An 18,059-nucleotide genomic window follows, 5' to 3' on the forward strand; every position below is an offset into this window, starting at 1 on the left:
TATATATATATATATATATATATATATATATATATATATATATATATATATATATATATATATATATATATATATATATATATATATATATATATATATATATATATATATAAACGCAAATCCAATAAACGTGAAATAACCAGAACGTAGATACCGCATTATCAAATGATCTAAAGATGCTCAAGAGCACATGGCATCAAATTATTACAGCTCAGAAAATACTTCTCATACTAAGTTAATCATAATCCCAAAACTTCATACAGCTTACTAATGTGCATCAGGAAACAGAAGAATGGATTACAAAACGAGTATCAATATTCTCATAGCTGTTAAAAATGATGTAGATGAAAAAAAAAAGGAAAAGTTGCTGAAATAATAATCTCCTGGCAGTCATGCAAAATTCCAATGACACTCACTACATCCTCATCATAAATATTTGAATAGGAAATTTTTGATTTCAAACTTTAACATTATCGAACAAGTCACCAAAATCATTATAAAAATCGGCATGCAATAACTGTTGCTGTTGCTTTTCCAATCGTGGATCTGCTGGACCGGAACCATCATCGAAATCCATCACATCTGCATTCTGTGAATCACTACCATCCAATATAGAATAGCTATTATTACTGTTCCCTGCTAGGACAGGTGTATTTTGAGAACCCGGCATCTTTGCGTTGCTTCAAGAATTCCCGGGAACCTACTCAAAAAAAGTTTGCTTGTTCGTCACTAACAACAGTTCTTCCAACCAAAACAGAATTAATCACGGAGGACTTCACTAGCTGAAAAAGAATGTTTTTTGGAAATAAAAAAGAAAATTCAATATCGATGAGAACAAAAATATTCGAACCATACACTTTTATAGGAACTTACACATCGCCGCTAAAACCGCCAGGTAATTACTAATTCCTTTGTTAGAGAAAGATGAACTTTTCCATTATCCGACTCGTTCATCTCACAGAAATAATGCGAAACTCCAGAAACTCTTAGAAAGTATAAGAAAAAGAGGAAGGTCACAGCAGCAAAGAAATATCCAACCTGTGATAAAACATCTGCTAACCAAGAGAACAATTTTGCAAAAACTTTAATTTTATTCTAAAAAAGATTGCTAGCAAGTATCTAACAGACACATTTGAAACTGAAGTGGTCATGATAGATAACTGCAGTTATAGGGCTGATTATATGAAGTCAAAATTAAAGAAAAAATCAGTGAAAACATACAGGTCATAAACAAACCTACATGATAAAAAGAATAATGTGTGGTACCTATCAATTTTAACAGTTCGACAGGCATAGTTTCATATCAAAACAACCGCCCACTTGCCGATCATTTATAATCGAATCTACTCATCTAACTAAAAGAAAAGGAAAGTTGGCAAAGCATTCCATCACGTTGACATGCATTATACATGTATGCTTTTTCGCTAGTCGTTGGTACACTTCCTATTTTAAGTAAGACTTATTTCATAGCTTTATCCTTTTGTCTATCGAAACGTATTGTATGTAATCATTGATAAATGGCGTAGGTACATATCACCGCGTGTTATTTAGAATACAAGTTTCAAAAAGTATATGCAATACAAATCAAAATCTGTTCTATGTAATCTTCACAAAACAGTTGAGAGTTGGACGGCGTTAAATATAAATGAAATCAAAATATAAGAATATAACTGGAAGAAGCTGAGACAAATACAATTAGCATGAAATATTATTCGAAGGTTTCAAACCATCAAATTTCCAAACTAGCTAAACAAGCTTTCTTTTTCATTTCAGTAAGTTTGTCTGTGATTTTTAACTGCAATAAATGAGGTCTTCCCTGGGAGATACGTGCACAATGTTGATATTTAAGGTGACAAATTTATGCGCTGGAAATAAATTTAAGATGACAAATTTATGTGTTGAGAATAAAAAAAAAAGTGAAATTGCAAGATGAGAAGAAACGGTCAGACAGATAACAGTAGGCAAAGAATGCTGAAAATACCATCTAGTTGAGTATAGAACGCGAAACGAAGGTTCGAGAAAGGAATTCCTATCTCCACTGCTCACACCAGTACAAAGCAAAAGGATGACCTAATAGCAAAACTGCCTTTAAATATTTTTTTTTCTAAAATAAAAAAATTTGTAAACAAGAATTAGCTATTGAAAATAAAAATAGTAGGAACAGCTCAACATATATGCCTCATACAAGAGCACCAACATCTGCTCATTATTCTCGGCTGTGATAAAATTTCTAGAAAATGGCTTCCGTAAACCTGCCTGCATCCAAAGTTCTTATGTGATTCAAATTTATTTATTTTTCTTATGTTAACATCTCATCCAGTTATTATGTCAGCAGTAATACTTGCTATTTTTTAAGAAATATCAACTCTTACGTATTCGGAAGTTTGAATGGCAAATCTGAATGCTGCCACTGAAAAACGGATAACCTAAAGCATCGACAATCAGAACTGCCAGTGGATTGCACAGAATAATAATAGCACTAGATTGGAACACAACACGGGTGAAGGGACATAATTATCGAAAAGTGAAAGATCATAATAAAAGTTCATCCCTCTTTCGTCTTACCAAGGCGCGATATCAGATGTCAAAACGTCCGTCAGAGCTCCACTGATCTGAGCACTAATCCAACGAACAAGTGTCGTTAGCTGCAGAAAAGGAAATATAGAAATTTTGAACGCAAAGAGTGATAAAAATCTGATGAAGTTAAACCGAAAAAAAAGAAAATACTCAAACGATTTCACAAAAGGAAACGTTCATTGATTAGATACATCACCAATCGTCTGCTTCTTCAATTGCCAATTTTTTTCGCTAACACACTTCGGCCTCTGGAAATCACTGCTGTGTGCAATAACAAAAAATTACAATAAGTGCCTATAATATTAACAAACTAGTTAAAATTCGTTTCTGACTCGAATTAACTGGAACTGCTTAGATTAGCAAAAGAAGAAACTGAAACAAAACTTACGAGCACACTGTAGACGGACACAAAACCACAGAATCAATCTGCAAAAGATTCTAAAACTGGAAAATCCTAACATAATACATAAATACTTTGCGACCATTCATCGTGACTGGGTTTCACGAATGAATGAAGATTTGGGAAAGGCTCTATCCACGCTTGCTGCAAACGCAACAAATGTAGGTGTATACTTCCTTCGCAATGAATTTTTTAGGTGAAACACAGCATGAGCAAAACTGGCCCCACTCTTTACTCCTAAGGTTCATCTGCCAGAATTTAGCGAGCTGGAAGATGACATAAAGTTCTCAGGATGTCGGTTTTGTTTTAGAGTATCCTTCTCTGAGATGGATGGCCTTTAGGACTAAACGAGTTTCTCTATCCGAGTTTGGCGTTGAAGCTGTCCTTCTGCTGGGATGGTTGACGGAAGGTTAGCGAGCCCATCCTGCCCATAGACACACTTTATCTAACCTTTCGGTTGAAACCTGTCTGGCGTGGGAAATCCTATAAGTCACCTATAAATCAAGTATATAAGTCACCATTACCACAGCTCGCAACCTCATTAGGCCATGCGACCATATAAAATGTTGATAACAACGCATGGTTGTTCTAGGAAACATATCATATGAGTCATTTTCCGATAGTTCTATAGTATTTCAAAACACGTTTTGTGGAAGTTTGCTCTTTTGGAATAGCAGTATATTCAACGATAGCTAAAAAGATTTCTTTGGAAACAGAAAATTATTGTTTTATTTCCCAGGCACTACCAGGAAGAACCGATAGAAAAGAATCATTAAAACAATACAACAAACACGTTCTGTTAAATTTTTTGAAGAAATCTTCGCTCGGGTGTTATAAGCATTACAACCCTTTTTCTTTGACGACAAACGTGGAAAACTCACCACCTGTGCATACTCTTCGTTTGATTTCAAAAGAGGACTAGCGTCCATAATTGTTGAGTCATTTTTCGAGGAAGACATATTAAAACATCTGTTACCATTCAGTCCTGTTATGTTTTTTTCCCTGGCTGATGCTCCTGGAAGCAACAAACTCAGAAAGGACAATAGCCGTTTAATTGATAATTGCAATAATCTGTTCAACAATAAAACACAAAAAAAGAAAAAAAATAGTACTTTGTTCCAAAAATAGTAATATAATGGTAAGAAGAACTATGACATAAAAAAAGGAGATAGATGCCAGTAGAAACTCAACACAAAAAAAATCACGTGCTTCCGAAGTGAAACAACTATTAAGTATCATTGAAAGAAATTAAAAACGAGAGTATGCTATGTCCCATGAAAAAATCTGGAAAGATTTCTTAAACAAAGTGGTAAAGATCAAAAAACTCAGTAATTATTATGGACGAAAAAAATCAGGAAACAAATTAGAAAAACATTTCCCCGATTGTAAAATTAATTGCCATTACAGCGCAAGAAGCATGTCATTTACAAAGATCAATTTACTTTATAAGAAAGAAGGTGAAGAAAACTGAACAATAATGATATTCTTCTAAACGAACATCGCTATTAGCAAATAAACTTCTTGATGTTCTGTTGCAAAATTTAACTTACATGTAACAGAGCATATATTTCATAACTACCTTGTCCTTACAGCGTGCCATTTTATTATTCGTTAATTTTTTTAAACAAACTTACCAGATGCAATGTCATCCACAGCTTTCGGTTGGTACTTGCGTCTTCTTGACTCCTTCGCTATCACATAATGTGCCCAAAGTGCAAACACAATATTAGATGTAACCATCCTACCCGCATGAGAATGCATGAAACGCAATAGAAGAATACTATCCGGATGTATTGCTTCGCAAACAAAATTATGTAGGAGGTGCTTATTTTTACCTAAAACCGATATACTCAATAAAACACCTTAATTTTTATGTTTGTTTTACGTACCAGATGAATGAAAAATACGACGCTTCCTTAACAGATGTAGAATGACGGTGTAGAATGTAGAATGTATAATGTACTGAAAATAACAGAAAATAGTCCAACACTCTCAGTGCAGGAGGAATGAGGGTTTGCTTAGCAAATACCTGGACAACAGAGTGAAGGATTTAGGAAGGTGGGATAATTTTGAGACCATTTCTTTCTAGATTTAAAGTCTTCTTATTGGGCCCAAATAAAAACACTATTATTTACATCGAATCTGCAAGAAATGTGTTTAAAAATTACGTGCTAATAATATAAGTCGTCGATGAAAAATTTCTTGCTTTTCTTCTTCAGATTCCCGCGTTTTCTCATTCTCTAAGTTAACATTTTCGCCATATTCAACTGTTGCACATATACGACGTCTAAAATACTCTTTTAAAGTACTCTGCTGATTGAAGTTGCTGATTCAAAGATCAGAAAAAAAAAATTTTTTTCTTCCTTACCTGATTCTGGAATGAAATGAAGCGCTTCTAACGTTTGATAGATGATACTCAAATAACTCGTTCTCGCAGAAATCACCATCTGAACAAAATCTTTTAACTTTAAAAATTATGAAAAATAATATAATCAAATCAGTGAACCTTATCAAAAACCGTTCTATCATACTAACCGATATTGTTAGAAATTATGAAAAATAATATAATCAAATCAGTGAACCTTATCAAAAACCGTTCTATCATAATAACCGATATTACCTCGAAAGATGAAGAAAAAATTTTTACTATGTCCAATTAAAAGCAAAAAACATCAGGGGTAGTACGCTTGGAATTACATATCAGATGTTTGAAATTACATCCGCAAACGAGAAGGATCAAAGGGGAAAGCGAGAATCTGACTAGTAGTCTGATCCTGTAATTCAGTGCTGTAACTAGCATCATCAAGAATTCGAAGAATGCAAAGAGTTCTGCGAAGAGTAGCAATCGCCGAACAAAGCACGGTAAATCAGATCTAGCAGTAGTGGAGAGCAGTTTTTTTTAGCGGTTGCCGCTAAAAATTTGCAAATTACAAGCAATGCTTTAGCTGTTTTAAAATGCTTCTTTTATCCTTATCTGCGAAAGGAACATTTTTAGAGAAAAATCAACGCAAACATAAAAAGTAATTTCCTATATTTTCTAAACATTTTCTAGCATACAAAACGACTTCTGCCTAAAAGACATAGATGAGACTTGACCTAAAATTCACCAAAAATTTGTCAAAGAAATTTAAACCTCAACACAAAAACAAAATACATTGCGTTTAACTGAATGAAGTCATTTATAGTTAGAGATAGAAGTAAACCTTCTTCTGCACAGTTTCCGAAGAAATCGCACCGGAAAAACCAGAGAAAATACTGAAATAAAAAATCAAAAAAGTTTCAATCACTATTTAAATCCATAAAAACTCACCATTATCAGATAGATTATGAGCGAGCGGTTCTTCTCTGCAAACGAAAGCCTAAAATGTCTTAAAAACATTCCTGCAGCTATGCTGCGTCTTAACTGTGCAATTCACTGTATACATAGGATTTTGCAAAGCGACAATCTAAAAATCCTCAGCTATAAGCTAGGAAAAACTTCAAAACATTTGTTGTTTTAAAATTGTTAATGGGATCAACAGAACTGCAAATCATTCACAAAAGCATTTTAGCAAAGTTTTTTCATCAGTCGCCTATTCAGATCTCCAAATTTCGCATCTGCCATCAAGCATGCACTTGGCCTATAACACACAATAACGTTCCGTGTTTTTACCTATTGATGCTTTGGCTCCTTCCAGAAGTTTAAAACCTAATATGTACTATAGTCTCAAGAACATTTATTAAGTATTAAAGATGATGATGATGATGGCTAAAAATTATGCACTTTTGAAAACAAAGTATAGTCAAACCTCTAGATAATCTGATGCAGAACGTTCACGAAGTGTTGGTAAGAACAATATGATGACTGTATAAATTGTGCTGACAACATTGACCGCAAGCAGTAGCAACAACCATGCAGACATTACTGCGAATACCTATTCAACCATTTTTAAAGAAATGTTTCTCTTAATCGGTCCACAGATTAATATAGATAACAATGTCAACGACATCTTAATAAGTCAGTCATTGACATGCTGTTCTTCTAAACATCCTGTCTGCATTATGAAATTAAAGGACCTTTTCATTGAGTATGTTTATTGTAAGAGCACATTGAACTGTTTTACGTTGAACATTTGCCAATTCATGCCTCATATAATCGCAATATACCACTCGCGGAAAATATCCAATGGTCGTCCAGTCCTGCCCCATCCAGAGATTTTTGAGTAGCTGCAAAAGGATTTGATTAGGAATGTACTGAAATTAACATCCGAAATATAAGGTAGTCATTAATGCTGGCTGCTTTCGTAAATAATTTTTCTTTCCAGATAAACAATCTTTTCAGACAATAGTTATGGTTTTGGTAGACTGTGAGGCTTTAAAATGGAATCCACTTCAATTCCCATTTCCTTTAATACGAATTTGACGCTTACAGAGTGGAAAAAATATAATCCCTTATGTTAGTAATGTATACGGTTCGATAAAGAGGAGAAACTACTAATATTAAAATACGAATTCATTTGGGTAAAAAAATATGAGTAGAGTGCAATTAGTGGTTTTCTTAATTAACGAAGCAAATAAACCTGATATCCCCAAAGTAGTGTGCCATCACCTACAAATGTATTCATGACATAAAGCTGCAAGACTGTGTTTGCGGTATTTAACAACTTTTCAAACACGTAAACGAGCGATGAATACCAGCCAACAAGAGTAATCCGGGTGAAGTTCATGAAAATGGAACGCCGAACTGGATAAACAATGCACTGTAACATTTCCAGTGCACGGATATATATTGACAAAGAAAATGCATGATTTTGAATAGTATTGTCCACGATGCTTTACTCAAAATATAGTAAAGCACATTCTCGAAGTTTCAAGCATTAAGAATATGCTATCTACTGCTTTCTAGTATCGGATGGTGTGAACCATCAAAAGCTTATGCAACGAACAGATTAGAATAAATGACTTTGGAACCAGAATACTGAGTCACTTTCTGAAGCATTCCACCCACACATTGAAATCACCAGTGACAAAAGCACTGAATAGGACTAATCAAGATTCCAATAATAGAAAATTCAGACCTCTATGAGTCCGTTCATCTATGATTCAACTCCCTCCTTCGAACTGACTACTGCCTATTTTACACACTACATTATTTATTCATAACACAGAGAAAAGAAAATGTATAGCAGAACCCTAAAATATAATAGTAGTCAAACGATAGTTAACACCATCGATACTACTGTCTAACAGTTGAAACCAAGTTTAACACGATTCTTTACAGAACGAACAATGAACAGAACACATACCATAGAGCATATTACTTGGTAGCAATAAAGATAAGAGCAACATTTCCTAGAAAAAAGCCCTACTTGTTCAAGATATCGCACCAAATCTTCCACAGCTTTATTACGTTCATCTACGAACATATGGTATATTCGAATTGTTTCATCTACTACGATAGCCATATCCAAATCTGTATGAGAAAGAACTTTCAATACTGGCATTTTTGATGGCCATTCTCGAAATTCTGGTTAGTTTAGAAGAAATTAACTGCAATTCCAAAGTAGTAATACGAAAATTTCTCACATAAATAGTTTCTGTCCTCTTTTGAAAAAAGTTTTTTAGATTTTTAGAAAGTCGAATGTTTCATCAACTAGGAACAAAAAAAATTATTTCAATTTAAAAAAAGTAGTAACAACTCTGCGGAAGAAATAATCTAAAGTACTTCTGCACCAATATTTATGAAACTTACTGCTTAATTTTTGAAACCATCTCCATAAAAAATGCGGCAGATAAAAGGATAACGCTTGAGCAGCCAAAAGAAACGGCACCCACTGCAATAAAAAGTAAGGAATTCTGCAATTACTTCGTCGCCCTTATTAGATTAATCTTTTTCAATGGTTACAATTCCACACATCTTATCTAAATAAGTCGTTGATCTATACATCAAAATGATAGTTCGATGCACAGGTTATTTTAAAACATGAAGTCCAGTGCTATAAAAAATATTTATAAACAGAGGACAAAAAAAATGCGATGAGGGACATCTTTTCTATTATTTCAAAGTTTGGATGTGGAAGTTTGGTGAGAATTACTGGTCTTTTCCCTTTTCACACTTTGGAAGTAAAGAGAAAGCATTTTTTTTTCCATTGTTTTGAAAGCATTGTTTCCAGCTCACCACCGGAAAATCTGTTTACTAGCATAACCACAATCACTAAAGACTAAATGTTGTTCAACACATCAAATTTTACCTGGTAATAATTTTCATACTTTTTCTCATGTGTTGGGTCGAAAACGGCAATTTCATCTGCTTCATATTCAGGTGGCGTTAGCGAATAACGTTCCGATATAAAGCAATAATCATGTACATAACCAATCCAAGAGCCTAAGAACAGAATTATGGCACCGAACTTCATCTATGAAAAATGAACGCCTTCTTTCACTTCTTTTCGGCTTAAACTCATAATTCTCAGAACAAATACAAATAAAAAGAAAAAATACTGTACACTTCTGATGAACTAAAAACTTGAAATTGTCACATTTCATTACTTGGTGAGATGTGCAGACGCTGTTACTCGAAGCAACGAATTGCAGAATACGGTGCAAAAAGCGCTTATGAAGCAATAAATCTCACGATAACCGAAAAAAGTCACGAATCAACCTGAATATTGTCGATCGACAAGGCAACGAATGGGCGAACCGAAATGCTGTTTGGTACCGATAAGCAGTGAGAAAAACAATAGCGCCAACACAGTGTAAAAATAATTGCAGCGATCTGAAATATCACACAAACAATCGCTTGATCTTCGAAAACCAAGTCAGTGTTCAATATGATCTGTAACTGTATTGTTCAGTACTTCTGTGTTTTAACTATATTTCTATCACTTCTGACACACTCATTCTGTGATGTCTTCGTTTTTCCTCTCAGTTCTACCGTTTATCGCTTTCTGAGAATCATTAATCCAGAAGGCTTTTCATCTTCTTGCTTGGAAAATGCAATTAACCTAATATGCTTTACCTTATCATAAACATGGCAATAGTATAGAATCAATAAATTAATCGAAAGAGCATAATAAAAAATAGCAAACAGCAAATAGAAGATATCCCTCCACAATGCCGTCGATTGCATGAGTCAGCAATTATTAGTTAGTTCCAATTTTATCATCACTTATTTAAAGCAACGGGCTAGCGTAACTTCAGAAACAAAGCAGATACCTTAGTGACATTCCATCAGATAAGCCTGATGTCTACTGATAATGCCTTTTCACTGCATGAGTTTTTATCGAATCAATTTAAATTTGTTAAAAAATCGTAAGTAACTTACCGGGTAAGTCATCGAGTTGTGAAATGGTAATACTTGAGACGAACTTATTCAGACCTGGTATCCCGAGGAACATTTCGGTAAATTACTAGGTGTCGTCCGGAATCTGAACATCTCTGGGAACTTATCAGACGAATAACAACTCAATTGCAACACTTCCATATGCAATATGTAGTAATTCCTAGTTAGCTTCTCTAATTTACATAATTAGCTTCTCTAATTTACATAAATATGGAAGAAAGCACTTGAATGATCGATTACATATCAAGAACTGGAATCAGAATTAGAGTCAAGGTTGAGGTCTGGATCACTATCGGGTCATTAAGTGGCAGCTGCTGGAAGAGGGAACGTTCACTCCGATAGAGACGCCCATGAAAAGAATTACCAAGAGAGAAAGAGAAGAAACGGCCAAATTTTTGAACGGTCATCAATTAGTGCAAATGACAATCAAATTGTAAATAGCTGAAAGGGTGGGAAAAAGCTGTCGAGAACGAATCCCTCCACTGTCGTACGGTATCATCCGAGAGGATACGGTAGCGGGTACAGCTTTCCAGTACCCTTCCCTCCTCTATTGGACCCACTGTTCTTTTTAATGCCCTGTCCTGTATGAAACTGCGTCATATCCGGAGTGCGGTCCATATGGGATCGAGGATACACTAATTGATGACATTCCAATTTCTCCCTTTTTTTTAACTATTTGATTTACCATTCAGCAAGTAACTTTTATCTTACCAGATTACTGGGAAATTTACGAGCTGTTAATTTTATTTTTGATATTCCTCGAAGGATAAATTCTAACTGACGACAGCAGTTGTTCAACCAAACTTTTGTTTTGGCATATCTAAAGTCTTCACGCAGAGAGTCGCATCCTATCATTTTTCATTTTAATTATTTAGAAGTCCTTTAGCTTACCACTTAAGATACCTATATAATTAGCAAATACATTATATTACTGGTTCAAGTGAAATACAAACAGGCTTGTCAATATCATTATTATTCCATCCTTTTCATCTTAACACACTGCAGTCATTCTATGATGTATTGGATGAGGAAAGAGTGATAAGCGGCACAGGAATCAGTAATTTGAGCCATTCATTGGATTAATGAAGGTAGTTTTACAGTGTTATTAAAGCTTAACAGTATTATTAAAGGGAAAAACGTAAATCATCGTCACCTTCATTGGATAGATTCATTTGATATCTTTAAGCCATCCAATGTAAAAGAGTATTTGAAAGATTATAAAAACTGAAAACAATATAAATATTTCTTTTCTCATTGAATGTTCATCAATTCTCGCTTGTCATCCAGTTGCCATCAAACAAATCATGAAGTATCTGTAAATTACTATTACCACTATCTTTAAGGCTTGAAAGCTTGTGAAGAAGTTTTGTGGTTAAGTCATTTCTTGGTGAACGAGTTAAAAGATTGTTATGATTTACTGTACTCTGAACTCGAACTTACTCCAACCAAAAAATACATGCATTGATCTTCCCCTCTCCCTTTAGAGCAATTTACCTGTATATAAACGAAAGATGTCTTCACCCAATCATAAATAAATAGCATGGCGAAACCATACTGAACGAGTTCAGTTGTTTCATTAGCATATTGAGTTGCATGGAATCAATTCATTATTGTCGATATAATGCTCTCAACAAATTTGATGTCTACAATATCGGTACAAACCTGATGATTAAATCATGTAGTTTTTCGAAAATGCATCGACAACTGACCAATAAAACGTTTTTTTACTAAATTAACTTCCGTTCGCAAGTAATGGCTATTGACTTGGGTAAGTTTGAGCTATGCTTCGTTTCACATGGTATACATCAATTTGAAAGCTCCACTTCAAATTTTCGAATTTAAATCCTACCACTTACCATGTCTTGTCTCTACACCTGTAAATATTTGCACTTTCTTTGATGATCAAATCAGCCTTCATTGAATGTCGTTTCGTTGAGAATCACTTTAGGGTACGAACTGATATTCCAGATCAATCAATAGCTGTCTCAACTAACACCTTTCATGCATTTCATACTGATGAATTATTGCTACTTGTTGTGGTAGCAAAATATCTCGTAGAAACAGTGTTTTAGCTCATTTATGGCAGTGTCCATGACCATGACAATTTTAGATTAGTTTTTTCAGAACAAACCTGTAAGCTAAACCATTTCGCAATAACTTGCCGAACAGCCAAATTGTGATCATCAGATAAACATGTTGCTACCATCATCATTAACTTATCAGGCCAACTGATATAATTGAATTGTTCCCACCATCGTGCTACCACAACAGCAACAGAAAAACTAAGAAAGATAAGCGAATATATTGGGAGCCAATTTCGCACCAAGATGGATTCATCCAATGAAGTATTCCTTTTTGTTTTCGGAAAATGAATTCTAAATCAGAAACCTCCCAGAAGTTTCATTTATTAAGCAACATCATGAGGTCATCAGTTCACCAGTGAGTCATGGAATGTCGCATTGTTCAGATTTCTTGATATAAATTTGTGGTTTTCTGTCTAATTAATCGAATAATATTGAAAAGTGATATTCAGGATACAATGGAAATTCTAGCTGGTGTAAAACATATAATGAAGAGATAAATATAAAATACTGGAGTGAAAGTTTTTCATTCAAACCATCCTATTAATTTTCAATTACTCCTCTTCACAAATGAAAAAGTTTTGAATGAGCCGTCATAAAATGAGCCATCTGATATTTCAAAATTTGAACTGGAAATTTTCCATTGTTTCAAGAATTGAAAAACAGTTCTTTTTCATACGAAACCGTCATATTTTTTCTACGAAAAAAAACAGGTGAAACAATTTCTTTTTAATCCTTGAAAGAGCGGTGACGAAAGCAAGGTGCTAATTATAATGAACCAATCAGACACCTGTTTAGTAAGCTAATCCTGACAGTCAAACACACTATTTAATAAGCTAATCCTATATCGGTTGATCTAAGTTGAAAAGACCTGAGTTAATAGGTCAAATATGCGTGCATACCAATAGGTACCATGCAGACAAATATGCATGCATATCAATAGGTACCATGCAGACAATTACATGTTTGTGCACATGCATATGTGGATTGCGCCCGTACATTTATGTGTCAGCAATTTAACAGCCTTATTGATAGAAATTCAAAGTGACAAATCTTTGTTGCGCAGTGTGTTGTTTGTTATGGATGGGGAAATGATGAAACGATGATTCCAAGTATTCATATAAAAGGAAGTAGAAGTAGAGGATTTTGATTTTGCATATTGAAATATCCCAATTAGCACAAAAGTATGTATATGCTTGATAAGCATATACATATAACTAGTTTAATCATCTCAATTAATTAATATATAAATTCACGAAATCAAACTCATTAACTTTATTATATGTTACAATAAGATCATTTGTATTTAAAACTTAACTGATATCTTAGGACGATACTGCTAACAAACCATACTTTCCTGACTAGAAATTTCTCCGAAAAAAAAATATTGAAGCATATCTGACAGCAAGGGAACAAGATGAATCTGAGAGAAGGTATTAAAAATCAGATCCATATCCTCGTTCAGCAAAAAATTGGTCATCAAGTAGTTAGTCATAGTTATGGAAACTGATACCATCTAAGACCGGGGAAAGGACAATCCATATGGAATTTCTAAATTCAGAGAGCCCGCAAAAATTCGAATCAATAGTCAAAATGTCCTTTTCTTATAATACGGTGGTTTGGCTACTAACCACATATGATCTAATTCTAATTTCATTTCATGAATCATTGTTCAAACTGAGATAAAAGAATTACTGATAATTTCGCTGAGATTGCCCGTCGAACTTCTGGGTACAATAATAAACATGTTCTTGCATGAAATTCCCTTCCACAAATCAGGAAGTGTAAAATTTACTTACGTCTTCGCTCTCCGTGTGTGAGAGAAAAAGTAAATCAGTCATTACCAACCTTTTTCTCAATTATTAAAAGCGACAACACGAAATCCGTGATGGCATCTGTTGAAGTGAAAAGTAAATAAACTAAGCGTATAGTTGTGAATTGAGTTGGAAATTATCTCATGTTTTGGATGTTTAACTAAGAGATATTCGTTTTATTGTAAAAGATATTTTTGAACTGGACCGGTTTTCCATACATCATATCATATTGCATAACTTTTCAAAGTATCTTCTGCTATCTCAGCTTTCATGTAAGTAGTGGGTTGCAAGTACGGTTCAACTTCCGGTAGTTTCTCTGGTAAATTAACAATAACAATAAAAAAGATCACAAGATTCAAAAAAAGTTAGTTGTGAGGAGAATAAAAAGTGAGAAGTGTAAAAGAAAGTTGTAGAACTCATTATACACGACAGCGCTGGTTGCAGCTTGTCACCTTTGTTTTGTAACAGTTCTACTTTACATCATTGCTGATGGTATCGATAAGTGAAAGATGAGATAATTTACATATCAAAGAAATTCAAAAATGTCATGTTTTTTCTAGTACATGAGTCCACCGTGATGACAATACATAATGATATTCCAGTTACTTAGACAAACAAAATCATAGTCCCGTAGCATGGGAATATAAAAATGAAATGGATCACACATTCGTAGGAATTCCCGACGAACACCAAGTTTCCCTGATGTTAAACCAAACTGTCTGCAACATAACCGATTGTCTCGATTTTGGGATGCACAATATAATACAGCAGGTACATTATCCAGGGAACATTTCTTCGTATGAAATATTTCCAACAACTGAAAGCGGTCATGTATAGTAGTACATTGAAAAAAAAGCTGAAACGTTCAAATACTTTATATCTTTTATTATCGTTTGAATGGCCATTTTCCTTTTCTATCTAGAGAAAACAGCGTCAAGTTGTGCAGATGTTTGTGGTGATAAGGTGATGGTGATAAGGTGACTAGATGCAAAAAAAGGAAGGTGTGATTGTCGTCACGTATTAGTATAATAATAAGGATTAAACTAAAAAGTAATATACATACAAGTAATTGGGCCATATCTCGATTTGTTTCATATCGGCACAGTTCATGACATTCCGGTTTAATGTATAATTTACAACAATCATAGAAAATTTGATCAGCAATCTCTTTCTGAACACATGGCGCAAATTCTGCATCAACTGTACCACACACCTGAAAAATGAGATTTACCAAGCATTCAAAGACCAACGCTAAAAAACTGCGACAACGGATGAATGCTTAAACCCGGCACGACTAACATACTTTAACCTAAATTTTTTAAAATACCATGCATTTGAAATGAGAATTCGAATAGCTAAATAAATTAGAAAGACCATCACATTTATGGGTATTCCTTTTGCTTTATTCTTCATTTCATTTCTGCCATTTTCATAATTAATAATAAACAGAAAGGATACTTTCATATCAATCGAACCCGTAACAATTTGGTTATGCTGTACTCTGTCTCGGAGGCAGTTTAGAGTTGCCCATTGATGACACTAAAAGGTAATTTAGTTCAAACGCTCATATTTAACATTTTCATGCAATTTCATGTTTAAGTATAACTTCACTTCAATCTATTACGCAACAAATATTTACACCCTGCAGAGTGATAACATTTCATTAGGATCAGTGAATGACACCAAATTAAGATATGATGAAAAAGTGCACCCTCTAGAAGCAATTGTTGTAGATAAGAGGATTGCAGCAATGTTTCTGATGCATTAGATCACAACGACTCCAAGATTTCCCGGTCCCATATTCAAAGTACACGAATACAGTGAAATGTATGATCCAAACAGATATCATTGCGTCGTCCTCTAGAAATAATGCTTTTAAACAAAACGACAGGTGAATCACTCCTATTAAACAAAGCCCTGAAAATTTTAAATCTACAAACAGCCAAGTTCACCTTCCTTAAAATTTATTAGTTAAAGGATAAAAAAAACAAAAATATGAACTCAAAATTATTGTATCGAGAGTGACACGTCTGGTATACCCATAGGGAAACAAATTTGAATAAATCTGTTTGTGGTACTAAATAACATGGAAATGACCAAAATGCTTTATATCAGATAATCACAATTTTTAGAACAACGAAATTTTTTCTCTTGAGTGAAATGAAAAATTCAGTTATTGAACTAAGGGACGAGAGGTATTCCAACAATATGTCGAAGTTATTTTTGTTTTTTTTCCCATTGATGTAGAAGTTTTCCAAGTAACTCTTTTAGTTAATTAACAGAATTAGTTTCTTTTCATACACCAACTTATTCCATTTTACATTATTTGCCAGATAAATTTATTACGAGAAACAACAGACAGAAAGTTTCTATTTTTGGCACTTAAGGTCGCAAATGAAAATTTAAAAAGCACTGTCAAGCTCCGAATTTTGCGTTTCCAACCAGATAAATTGTCTGATACAATTTTCGCAAAATAGATTAGTAACTGAATTATTAATCCGAACAAAGGCACGGTACTGAAGGATTAGGGAATCATTATCCTGAAGCAATAACAAAAACCGATATTTTCGTCATAATATTTAATTGAGTTCCAGCAAAATATGTGGTCGGTTATAGCAACAGCATCAATTTATGTGTCAGCATCGCAAGATAAAATTCTGTAGATTAACGGCAACAGAAATTAAGAAAGCTTTCTAAAAGAATGATGCAAATGATAAGATGCCGATACATTACGAAGTATATATCTCGTTAATTCTTTGTACTTGTTCCAGTACGCAGTCAAACCAAGAATGGCATATTGTTGGATAACACAAGAAATGAATATACTTTATGATATTTAGGCAGAAAATAAACTATCAAGGACTTCGAAATGAAATTTGCAGAAAAATTTAGAACGAATTCCGAATGAGGGTTTTAATTGAGAAAATATACAATTTACGTGCATATTCATTTCTTGTGGTACCCAACAATATGAAATTTATGAAATTCGTCAGTTTATTCTAAAGTTGAAAAGTCTGCGGAGTTTTCCAACAGTATGTAGGGTAACAAACCCATTTGTCACTTAGTTGAGAAAAAATTATAGTGACAGTGTCATATGATAAAAAGGATTCACGAACTTTCGCTGACCTTGGACGTAAGGAAACAAAGTGCTGACACCGTCATATGAAATAATTTTCCGTTTTTTCGAGGAACAGTACTCTGAACCCGTATATATTTATCTCAGCTAAATTACCATGACTGTTCACGAACAATGATTTAATGAGAAATCTTGGCCTTATTAACCCGATTTCCAATACTACTGTCAGGAAAAATCAAAAAACTGTGAAATCAATTTATTTAGTTTTAAATTCTGTGAAATTAATTTCTTCTTTAAATAGTGCTTTTTGTTTCATCGAAGTTTAATGCTGTACTCTTCCATATATATAGGAGTCCACCTGGAGATATTGTTATTTCCATCTATACTCCCTAAGATTCTGGCAGCACACTTAGAATATATATATATATATATATACGAAAATTGAAATATTTTACTGAATATGAAAGCTGGAAGATATTCCGGAAACAGTTGGTGTGAACTACCTTCAAAATCAGATTTTTATTGCCAATTTAATCAGTAAAACTGACAGAAAAAAGCGTCACGAGCGCAACAAACACTTCTTCAACTGCAATATTTTCTGAATCCAGCTCGAATTAAACTAAGTCATCGCTGAAGATTTAGATTAAACAATTTCTGCATCCATGAAATTTTGAATCCGATGGTCCGAATTTAAACTACCAAAGTATCACTTTTTAACAAAAGAAATGAAACTCATTTTGTCAGTTCTACGCCTACGAATAGTTTTCACAACATCTCTCCAGCAAAAGGA

General features: G+C 33.8%; 4 protein-coding genes across 4 annotated transcripts in view; all 4 read right to left on the minus strand.

The window, feature by feature from the left end:
- The window catches only part of LOAG_12336 (hypothetical protein), a gene marked incomplete at both ends in the record, with an annotated part of 5,847 nt that extends 5,688 nt beyond the window's left edge, over positions 1-159 (minus strand). Inside the window, one exon of the mRNA XM_020448524.1 lies at positions 155-159. Within this exon, the coding sequence (XP_020301340.1) occupies positions 155-159 (5 nt within the window). The remainder of the gene's footprint in view (positions 1-154) is intronic.
- A 298-nt stretch (positions 160-457) lies between these two features.
- LOAG_06260 (hypothetical protein) lies at positions 458-670 on the minus strand (the record flags this gene model as incomplete). Its single annotated transcript, XM_003141796.2, has 1 exon — positions 458-670. One exon carries the CDS (start codon positions 668-670, stop codon positions 458-460), a length of 213 nt encoding a protein of 70 aa, XP_003141844.2.
- Positions 671-3,586: 2,916 nt separating this feature from the next.
- On the minus strand, positions 3,587-10,353 carry LOAG_06261 (hypothetical protein; the record flags this gene model as incomplete). The annotated part of the gene is made up of 14 exons (XM_003141797.1): positions 3,587-3,669; positions 3,825-3,992; positions 4,612-4,812; positions 5,146-5,264; positions 5,346-5,424; positions 6,288-6,336; positions 6,766-6,891; positions 7,034-7,183; positions 7,537-7,716; positions 8,326-8,429; positions 8,709-8,790; positions 9,208-9,341; positions 9,618-9,731; positions 10,281-10,353. 14 exons carry the CDS (start codon positions 10,351-10,353, stop codon positions 3,587-3,589), a joined length of 1,662 nt encoding a protein of 553 aa, XP_003141845.1.
- Positions 10,354-14,749: 4,396 nt separating this feature from the next.
- Positions 14,750-15,494, minus strand: LOAG_06262 (hypothetical protein; the record flags this gene model as incomplete). Its single annotated transcript, XM_020447103.1, has 3 exons — positions 14,750-15,010; positions 15,257-15,406; positions 15,444-15,494. 3 exons carry the CDS (start codon positions 15,492-15,494, stop codon positions 14,750-14,752), a joined length of 462 nt encoding a protein of 153 aa, XP_020302631.1.
- Between the last annotated feature and the right edge of the window lie 2,565 nt (positions 15,495-18,059).

The sequence above is a fragment of the Loa loa genome (genome assembly GCF_000183805.2).
Source record: "Loa loa unplaced genomic scaffold supercont3.17, whole genome shotgun sequence".
Lineage (NCBI taxonomy): Eukaryota > Metazoa > Nematoda > Chromadorea > Rhabditida > Onchocercidae > Loa > Loa loa.